Source organism: Dipodomys ordii, unplaced genomic scaffold (assembly GCF_000151885.1).
Source record: "Dipodomys ordii isolate 6190 unplaced genomic scaffold, Dord_2.0 Scaffold23, whole genome shotgun sequence".
NCBI lineage: Eukaryota > Metazoa > Chordata > Mammalia > Rodentia > Heteromyidae > Dipodomys > Dipodomys ordii.
The window spans coordinates 3,059-13,836 of NW_012267239.1; the positions used below are offsets into that span (position 1 = coordinate 3,059).

Sequence of the window (10,778 nt, forward strand, 5' to 3'; positions counted from 1 at the left end):
GATGCTGGGGATGAACTCACGACTCTGTTCATGCTATGTGCTATGTAGACCTTACATCTGAGCTACATCTCAGTTTTTCCAAATACCTGCATGATACCTTAATGAAAAGGTAACTTCCTTGTGGTTGTTGTTGCTACTGTTGGCCTAGCTGTGCTGCCCAGGCTGATCTCAAACTCCCAGGACTCAAGGGATCCTAACCTTGGCCTCCCAAGTAGCTGGGACTACAGGTGTGAACCACTATATTAGCTTAAAGACAAACAAACCAAGAAATGCTATGGTCTGAGATAAGCAGCAGCCTTGACATGGAGCTGGGGCCACCCAGACCCACGTGTGAGGCACGAGCCTACCTGCGGGCAGTTGAGACAGGTGTTTGAAGGCAAGGTGCATGTTCTCCCGGCAGCGGTTGTTGGGGTCACTCAGCAGGAAGGACAGGGCAAAGATGATGTCATGCTCTAAAAAGCTGATTCTAGAGAAAGGAAGATGTATTTGGGGTATAACTAAAGCCATTCCTGGAGGGGACCAAGGAAGAACAGAACAGGCCAGTGGCCCTGCCAGAATCTATACCAAGTGAAGCCAATGAAGACCAGAGGGAGACACCATGTGCCAGACTCCCAAGTCTGCATCTGAGCAGAGCAATGTGATTGGTGTGATGGTAAGACTCATGATCACACAGCACTGTCCCGCTTCTAACTGTGATGCAGACTTGGGTCCTCTGTGCCCTTGGCTTCTTGTTTTTGCCATCCTGAGCCTCAGTCAGTCCCAAAGTCTGTACAATTAGAATGAAAACAAACAAAAACAGAAGCCCATAACCCACATTGCTTGATTGTGCTCACCATCTCTCTATAGCTCCAAGGAAGAGAGCTGGCAGGCCCAGCCTACAGCCCTCCTACATCTCTGGTCTTCTTCTAGCTGAGTTGTGAGCTTCCAGAGACCAAATGCCTAACTTGGGACCTATGGATGCCTTTTATGCTTACTATAATTGTATAGAAGCTAATTAAATATTAGATATGCCAATTAGATGAGAAGAGTTTTATTAACAGGAAAAATTTGAATTTTCCCAATTCCAAGTGTTGAAGACTCAAAAGTCAATTGATGTGTGTGTGTGTGTGTGTGTGTGTGTGTGTGTGTGTGTGTGTGCCAGTGCCACTAGGAAACTATTCTGCTTGGGCTGGCTTTAACTCCTGAAGTAACTGGTATTACTGGTGTGAGCCATTGGTGCCTGGCTCATTTGTAATTTTATTACTGATGAAATCAGAGACAGTGCCACAGCTGCAAAGGTATCTACTTTGGGGTGTAAAAAAATCCAGGCTCCTAGCTTGATCTTGTCCCCTGTCTCCTCTCTTGTCTACCACTGAATGCCCCGCTGCTACCCAGAGGCCGTCCCCCGGAGGATCATCATTCTAATCCAGCATCTGGGGGAAACCTCAAGATATGAGGTTCAGAGCCCAGGCAGACAGTGAGATGAAAGGCTCATACCGGGGAACTCAGCATTTTTATTAGTTGGCAGGTTGTCTCATAAACTTTTGGCTGGACTGGCCTCAAACCATGATCCTCTCAATATCTACTTCCCAAGTTGCTAGGATTACAGACATGAGCCACTGTACCCAGCTCAGTTTATCTTTTGATTTGGAGTATCCCTTACTTTTTGACCTTGAATCATGATCCTCCTGATATATGCTAGAATTATACACATAAGCCACAGTACCAGCTTTGTTTCTTTTAAGTAAGCTGAGTCCATTGCATCTGGGAAGAGGGCTTCTCAGGTTACATTTGTCAAGCCCCCATCTGTTAAAAAAAAAGAAAAAAGAGCCTGGCACTGGTAGTTTGTGCCTGTAATCCTAGCTATTCAGTTCAAAGCCAGCCCAGACAGGAAAGTCTGTGAGTACGTGGAGCTGGGGCTCAAGTGGTAGAAGGCTCTAGCCTTGAGTACAAAAGGTCAGAGACAGTACCCAGGCACTAAATTCAAGTCCCAAGACTGGCACACACACACACACACACACACACACAGTACAAGTTTATAATCTCAGCTACTCAGGAGGTATGTCAGGAAGCTTGTGGGTTTGAGGTCAGAACAGAAAAAGTTAGCAAGACCCTATCTCAAAAACACATGATAGATCATTGCCTAGCAATTGAGAGAGACCCTGGGTTCAATCCCCAGTTCAACAACAAAAAAAAAAATTACTGAGCAACAATGGCTCACACCTATAATCCTTACTACTCAGAAGGCTGAGATCTGAGGATTGTGGTTTGAAGCCAGCCCAGGCAGGAAAGTCTGTGAGACTCTTTGTTTTTTTTGGGTCCGGTCGTGGGGCCTGAACTCTGGGCCTGGATGCTGTCCCTCAGCTCTTCAGCTCAAGACTAGCGCTCTACCACTTGAGCCACAGCGCCACTTCCAGCTTTTTTCATTTTGCTTATATGGTGCTGAGGAATCGAACCCAGGGCCTCAGGCATGCACGGCAAGCGCTCTACCACTGAGCCAACTTCCCAGCCCCATCTGTGAAACTCATCTTCAATGAACCACCAGAAAACAGACAGTGGCACTGTGGCTCAAAGTGGTAGAGCACTAGCCTTGAGTGAAAAAGCCCAGGAACAACTCTCAGGCTGAGTTCAAGCCCCAAGACCAACAAAACAAAAGCCTGTAACCATTGTGTGTCCACAGCACTGATCTTTCCCTACTTGATGCCAACTATGTGAATGAAGGTGCATTATAACCATGGCATTGTGTCACTCTACACCCATGTGCATACCCCCTATTCATACTACTTCATTCCAGGGCTGCATGCAGGATCAGATTGTAGCAGGTACCAAGGAGGACTCCCTGGGTCTGAGAGAGCTTGAGAGCAGGATACGGTGACTGGTTTCTTGGGACATCCCAGCACTGGTGACATGATGTGAAGCCTGTCTCAATAGTGGTTTACACCTACCAAGCCCAAAACCAGTCAGCACCTTGCCCTTGGAGTTGCCCTTCCTTCTTGCAGAGCCTGAGAATACTGGGCAATGTCTTCTTTATACAGGAGACTGGGGCAGGGCTTTCAAGGGTATAAGCAGGGTTCTACTTTTTGTGTGTGTGTGGGGGGGTCATGGGTTTTGAACTCCAAGCCTGGGCGCTGTCCCTCAACTCTTCAGCTCAAGGCTAGTGCTCTACCACTTGAGCCACTGCACCACTTCCGGTTTTCTGGTGGTTAATTGGAGATAAGAGTCTCATAGACTTTTTTTGCCTGGGCTGGCTTTGAACCACAATCCTCAGATCTCAGCCTCCTAAGTAGCTAGGATTACATGTGTGAGCCACTGGCACCTGGCTTTTGGGGGGAGTGGGAAGAGGGAAGTTCTACTTTTAATACAAAATAAAATGAATGACCTCTGGTAAGCAACATAGACTCGGCTGATATAACAAAATTCCCAAGGTTGCCAACCCAACTCCTAACCAAGTACTAGGTGAAAACTGTTAGTGTGTGTGTGTGTGTGTGTGTGTGTGTGTGTGTATGTGTATATGTGTGTGTGTGCGCGTGCACATGTGCGTGTGTGTGTTTAATTCAGAGCTTTGTGCTTGCTCACAGCAGGGACTCTGCTATTTGCCTCTAGTCTGGCATTTTTCTGTTTAGTTGCACCTGGAATCTCAGACTTTTTTTTCTGCTGGAGCTGGCTTCAAATCATGATCCTCTAAGTCTCAGCCTCCTGAGGAGCTAAGATTGTAGGTGTGAACTACTGTCACCCAGCCTAGAAGAAAAAGGTTTTAAGTATAAAATGTAAAGCTTTATACAGGCAAAGGGATATTTCCAGGTCAGAAACCCAAATAATCTCAGTATCAGAGAAAGACACGAGGCTACCAGCCCGGACCAAACGTGTGCTTTAATGCTGATATTTTAACACCCACGTAGAGACAGGAGCCAAAGCCACAGGCCCTGTGGGACAATCTAGAACATAGAACTTGGCTCCCCATAAAAAGCTTTAAAAAGGCAAAACTGTTTCAGGTGTGGAATCTGACCTTCCTTCCCATCATATGTGGGAAGCCAAGAATTAAAAGCTACCATAAAAATTAATGTGGAACAGAAAGTCCTGTTAGGCACTCACAGATGCAACCGAACCACCCCATAGAGAGGCATGTTCTAACCAAATAGAAGTCCCACCAAAGACCAGTGCTATAGACAAAGGCTCAGTACTGGTACTCAAGGTCATTCAAAGACATCCACCCAAGTGGGTGCAGCTTCCAAGTAGGGCATTTGAAACTCAGGAGGCTGAGTACGAAAGATTGCAGTTCAAAGCCAGCTCAGACAGGAAAATCCATGAGACTCATATTTCCAATGAACCACCAAAAAAGTCAAAAGTGGCACTGTGATTCAAATGAAAAAGCTAAAGGACAGCACCCAGGCATTGAGTTCAAACCCCAGTACCAGCACGTGTGCACATGCACAAGTGATCTTACACACACACACACACACACACACATCACATCACACACATAGTGGTATTAGTTTCCAAAGATGGCTGCCCACCTGCCCACACTATGGGTCGCTATGATGTGGAGCACCTCAGTGGTCTTTATCCGTACCAGGTCATCACCATCCTTCAGCAAGCCCTTCAGGCTCTCCAGACAACCTGTTGAGACAGAAAAAAGCCTTTGAACATTTGCCACTCCAGGAAGTCAGCTAGCCCAGAAGCCAACATATGAGTACGATTAGACAATGAGAAAGCACCAGAGATTTTATTGCTCTAGGACGTTGGGGAATCAAGTCGGTTACAGAGCGCTGGAGAATCACAAAAGGGGTTCACAGACAGGAATCATCTCATCTAGTCCTCTTTGCCATTCTCCCTGTACACTTTCTATTAGCATCTGCTCTCAACATCAGCCAAGGAGGTTAAGAAAATGGTTTTGTTTTTTGGTTTGCTTGCTTTGCCATTTTTTGTGTGTCTATGTGCCATTATTGGGGCTTGAACTTAAGGCCTCAAATTCTCCCTTGACTCTTTTGCTCAAGGCTGGCACTCTGCCACTTAAGCCACTTATCCACTTCCAGATTTTTGATGGTTAATTGGAGATTAGAGTTTCAGGGTAGCCAAGTGCCAGTGGCTCACAGCTGTAATTCTAGCTACTCAGGAGGCTGAGATCTGAGAATTCTGGTTCAAAGCCAGCCTGGACAGAAAAGCCTATGAGACTCTTATCTCTAATAAACAATTCAGAAAAAGCCAGATGTGATGCTGTGGTTCAAGAGGTAGAGCACTATCTTGCTGGGCTGGCTTCAAACTCTGAACCTCAGCTCTCAGCCTCCTGAGTAACTAAGATTACAGGCATGAGCCATTGACACCTGGATTGCATTTCTTTGATAGAGGTCAAACTATAACCATATCCCCAACTAGTCACTTGACCTCTAGTGAATTATAACCTAGAAATGTAAAATTTAGCAAATAAAGATCTTGCTTAATTTATTGATTCAACAATTTTAGATTCATACCCCTTCTTTGAACCTCAATTTTCTTTTTTCTTTTCAATTCAACATGTCAGTCTATGTGTATAATGCATCTTGATCCATGTCATCCCTTCCATCATTCTTCATTTCTCTCAACCCCATCCATTCCCTCAAGTTACCTGATTCTATTTTCACATGTACATTGAATATTATGGCCATTTTTTTGGCCATTTTTTACTGCCCTTCTTCTCCTCATTCATCTGCCCTCTTCCATTTGATCTGCTCTCTTCCTGACCACATATGTTTTAGCTTACTAGTATTCATTTTATTAAACTGTAAATTAGTGACTTAAAGGAGTTACACCATTGGAATCCTCCCTTTTGTATAACATGTTTTAGTCAATTTATATAAATATATCTGCAATGACTCTATGTTTTCATGTATGTTTATAATTTAGATCTAACATCTACTTACGAGAGAAAACATGAGCCCTTTGTCTCTCACAGCCTGATTTACTTCGTGTAACATAATTTTTTCAAGGCCTATCCATTTCCCTGTGAATTACATATTCTTCTTCTTCATGGATGAGTAAGATCAAGCGTATTTGTATGCCATTTTTTGATCTGCTCATCCATTGTAAGATATCTGGACTTCTTCTATAACTTTGGTATGGTGAATAGTGTGGCAATGAACATGGATGTGCAAGGTGTCATTACTGGATTCTGACTTATAATCTTTTGGATAAACACCCCAAAGTAGTATCTGAACCTTGATTTTCTTGTGTATAGATTTAGAATGTTCTTTCCCTTGTGGGTGGCCACGGTGAGGACTGAGATAAACCAGGCATTGCAATTAATGCACTGCTGGGTTTAAATCTGGCTCATTCCTTTCTACCCTTATTATTCAAGCTCCACCACTGTCTGAGTCATGCCATAACCCCAGTCATGGTCACCTGGGCGGTAACATTCTCACCTATCTGGATGGCCTCGTAGACATACTCGGGGTCATGCATGAGGTCACATAGGGCCACAAGGGCTTTCTGTCTTGTCAGCAGGACGGCTGATTGCAGTTCTCTGTTCAGCTTGGGCAGGGCTAGGCAGCCATAGGCAATTTCAGCCTGGGCAGGATTGATGTTGGGAGGTAGATACATGGAGATCTTAGCATGAGCCATCTTTACACAGCTGCAAAAGGCCTTCAAAGCAAAACTCTGCAGAGACCCTTGAATTAAAAGATATACAGAATCTGTTGTCATTACTACTGTGATTTAAAATCTACTTATCTGATCCCCCAAACTAAACTATGAGGACAGGCTGATGGCTGTGTGTGTGTGTGTGTGTGTGTGTGTGTGTGTGTGTGCGTGCAAGCGCACGCGCGTGTGCGCCAATACTGGGGGCTTGACCTCAAGGTCTAACATTTTTGCTTGGCTTTTTTGCTCAAGGCTGGCCCTTTGCCACTTGAGCCCTCTGCCACTTCATACTTTTGCTATTTAATTGAAGATCAGAGTTGAATTTCTCTGCCCAGTGATCCTCACATCTCAGATTCCTGAGTAGCCAGGGTTATAGTTATGAGCCACCAGCACCTGACTTGATGGGTATTTTTACTCCTATTCTACAGATGACCAAACTGGGGCTAAGGACAATGAAGAGATCCACTTAAGGTCACAGGGAAAGTAACATAACAACCCAAATTGCAGACCTCAGTGATCTCCCATGGCATATTACTTAATGACAGAAGAAACTACTGTAATAGGCTGGGTCTTCAGTCACTAAAAGGACTAAACAGAGCAAGCAAGCAAAGAGCAAGATGGTCTCTCCATTTAGTGATTATCAGTGCCAGCAATTACTAGTATCTAATTCAATTACCCCATAAGGAAAGGACAATATCATGTACATTTTACAAATGAGGAAACTATGATGATGTCAAGCAGCTCGCTGGAGGTCATGAAACTGGAGAGCTAGAAGCCATTGTTCAAGTCCAGTTTTAAGCCAGGCACTGATAGCTCACACCTGTAATTCTAGCTACTTAAGAGGTTGAGATCTGAGGACCTTGGTTCCAAGCCACCTGGGGCTGAAAAGTATGTGAGAATCTTATCTCCAATTACTCAGCAAAAAGCCAAGAATGGAGGTATGGGTCCCATGGTAAGAGTACCACCCTTGTATGAAAAACTCAAGTTTGAGTGTGAGGCCTTGAATTTGAGCCTCAGTACTGCGCGCGCGCGCACACACACACACACACACACACACACACACACACACAGAGTTCTACTAATTTACCTGTCAGGGACCCATATTCACATCTGCAAAAGGGAATTACAGTTAAAAGATGATTTCCTTTTATTCTACGCGTGTGCTTTGAGCAACTATAGACAGTGTGACTTAGTGGTTAACTGGCTTCAAGCCCAGTCCATGGGTGGCCCTTGACAAGTTTACTTCCTCCATCTGGATCTTTCTGCAGCTGTACAAAGAAAGTAATAAATAGTATATACTGGCCCTTTTCAATGTTGTCATATTAACTGATAAGCCTGGCTCACTGGAGCTTTAGATATATTGGCCGTGGTTATTATTATAATTGTTACTGCATTTAGTAACATGTACAGAACTAGTCCTAAAAGAACCTCTCTTAGAAAAAAGGTTAACTAGACTCGGGTACCCAGTATCAGATGACAAGGGGAAAAGAAGAAAGGGCTGGGAAAGATACAGCAGTACCTTATATGGGCTCCCCTCTCTTAGGCCTGAAACAGAGGCTTGACCTCCACTAAAGGGCACACGATGTGGGAGTTTTGCCACAGATGTTGGGATGTTGAAACTTGGACCCGGTGTGAGACGGGGCAGGTCAGAGCACAACCTCTCCCGCCCTCTCCCCTCCCCCAACAGAGCCCCTGATCCACAACCACCGCCTCACCTGACTGAGCCAGAGGTCTCCAGGCACCCGCCAGCAATGGGACGCGCCTGTTGCTAGGTAACCTGGTTGCCTAGCGACTAGGCAGCAAGCGCTTTGTCCAGCGTGCGCGCGCTTGTGCGCGCGCTTGTGCTCATTGTACTGCGCAGGCGCCCTATCTACTAGACCTAACGCTGGCTGCAAGGTGGGAGCAATACTTCTCCGCAATGTGCTAGACAAGAAGCAAAGGGAAATGACTTATTTAACTTTCTCTGTACCGGATGTTTTGCACGACTGACAGTAGAGCCAGGAAGTGGAAATAGAAAGGACTGGGGGCATGGCTTAAGTGGCAGACCACTTGCCAACTAGCAAGCCAGAGGGCAGGAGTTAACAACAAACGAATACATGCATACATACATGTCCTCAAATTCAGTAGCTTCCCCCAAATCACACAGACTTGACCCCAAGACTTGGCCCAAGCTTCTTGATCCGAAAACTGATAATGACAAAGATTTATCTGTTGACATATTACTTTTAATTACAATAGTTTTTAAACATTAAAAAAAATCTTTCTGGGGCTGGGAAGGTGGCTCAGTGGTAGAGCGCTTGCCTTGCATGCATGAGGCCCTGGGATCCATTCCTCAGCACCACATAAGCAAAAAAAAAAAAAAATCTTTCTTTCCTTTTTGTGTCTCTCAGTCCCATCACTCCCTCATACTAAGGAGCTTGAGAATATCTTTCCAGCCCCAGGCAAGGTCATCAAATTCCTTATCTCAGTGACCACAGGAGTAAAACAATGTTCAGGACAGCAAGACTTCCAACTTCAGATCCAAATTAATAAATAATCTGGTAGCTTATACTTACCATATTGGCACACTATCTCTCCCTAATTCTCTAGTTAACTCCAAAACCCACAGATGTTGGGAATTGAGCCCAGGGCCTTAAGGTGTGTGAGACGAATGTTCTACTGTACACCCCAGCCGCTGTTTACTTTGGAGTCCTCAAAAAAAAAAAAAACAACCTCCAGCTCACTAAAGATAATTACTATGTTCTGTTTCTTTCTCCAGCACCAGAAACCTACGAGGAAGCTTTTGTTATGTGTAGAACAAATGAGTGATTAATGGACTTTACATTCTAAAAGCATTTTTGAGCCCAGTGCCAGTGACTCGGCTCATACCTGTAATCCTAGCTTCTCAGGAGGCTGAGATCTGAAGATCATGGTTTGAAGCCAAACAGTGCTGAGAAGTCCCCATGAGATTCATCTCTCATTAACCACCAGAAAACCAGAAGTGGTGCCCTGGCTCAAAGAGTGCTAGCCCTGAGCAAAAGAGCTCAGGGACAGTGCCCAGGTCTTAAGTTCAAGCCCCATGACAGAAAGAACGAAAGGGGGGGGGGGCACTGGGAAGGTGGCTCAGTGGTAGAGTGCTTGCCTTGCATGCATGAGGCCCTGGGTTCAATTCCTCAGCACCACATAAGCAGAAAAAGCTGGAAGTAGCGCTCTGGCTCAAGTGGTAGAATGCTAGCCTTAAGCTGAAGAGTTGAGGGGCAGTGCCGAGGCCTAGAGTTCAGGCCCCACGACCTGGAGAGAGGTGGGGGGGGGGAGAAGAAAGAGAGAGAAAAGAAAGAAAGCATTTTCAACACAGAAAATTTAGTCCCTTAACTGGAAGCTAAATTCACAAAAATAAAAGAGCCAAGTTTTGCAGAAAAGGAAATTAGGTTTGTGAATTTACCAGGCAAAGGAGTGCAATGGGCTACTATCTCAAAAGCTGCAATCCTTATCCCAAAATCAGGTTAGAATTTAAAAGAAAAGGAATTGGTGCTGTGGTTCAAGCGGTAGAGCGCTCTCCTTGAGCTGAAGAGCACAGGGACAGTGCCCAAGCCCAGAGTTCAAGCCCCAGGACCAACAAAAAAAAAAAAGAATTTTAAAGAAAAATCCCTGCTTCTTTCCAAACTGTTGACAGTACATGGGCTAGACTTCTATTTATACTTGTTGAGAGGCATGACTTTGGACTGCTGATTTCCTAATGCACTGCTGTTAGTCTCTGGAAGTATATGTCTCGAACATTCCTTCACTCAGCTCGTCACTGAGATAAGAAGCATGATGACCTTGCCTGATGCTGAAAAAAAGATGGGCTTAAGTTCTCCTGGTTGGGGGGGGGGGACAAAAAAATCTTTAAACTTTCATGGTTGAACAAGGAGTGCCTGTGGCTTATGTTTGTATTCTTAGCTACTCAGGAGGCTGAGGTCTGAGGATCATTGTTCAAAGCCAGCCTGCGTAGACAAATCTGAGAGTCTTATCACCAATTAACAATTAACAACCAATTAACAACACGGAAGTGTGGCTCAAGTGGGTAAAATTCCAGACTGGAGGGGGGAAAAATGGTAAAGGAGAGTACAAAGTCCTGAGTTCAAGCTCTAGCATTGGCTCAAACAAATAAATAATATTTCTTCAATGGATCAAGAAAATCACACACATACACACACACACACACACACACA

General features: G+C 44.8%; 1 protein-coding gene across 1 annotated transcript; it reads right to left on the minus strand.

Annotated features, from left to right (window-relative positions):
* Nucleotides 1–347: 347 nt before the first annotated feature.
* Nucleotides 348–6,573, minus strand: Rsph14 (radial spoke head 14 homolog (Chlamydomonas); the record flags this gene model as incomplete). Its single annotated transcript, XM_013014242.1, has 3 exons — nt 6,375–6,573; nt 4,494–4,596; nt 348–466 (listed from the first exon to the last, which is right to left on the minus strand). Coding segments are annotated over exons 1-3 (421 nt in total), but the record flags the coding sequence as incomplete, so codon positions are not given.
* Between the last annotated feature and the right edge of the window lie 4,205 nt (nt 6,574–10,778).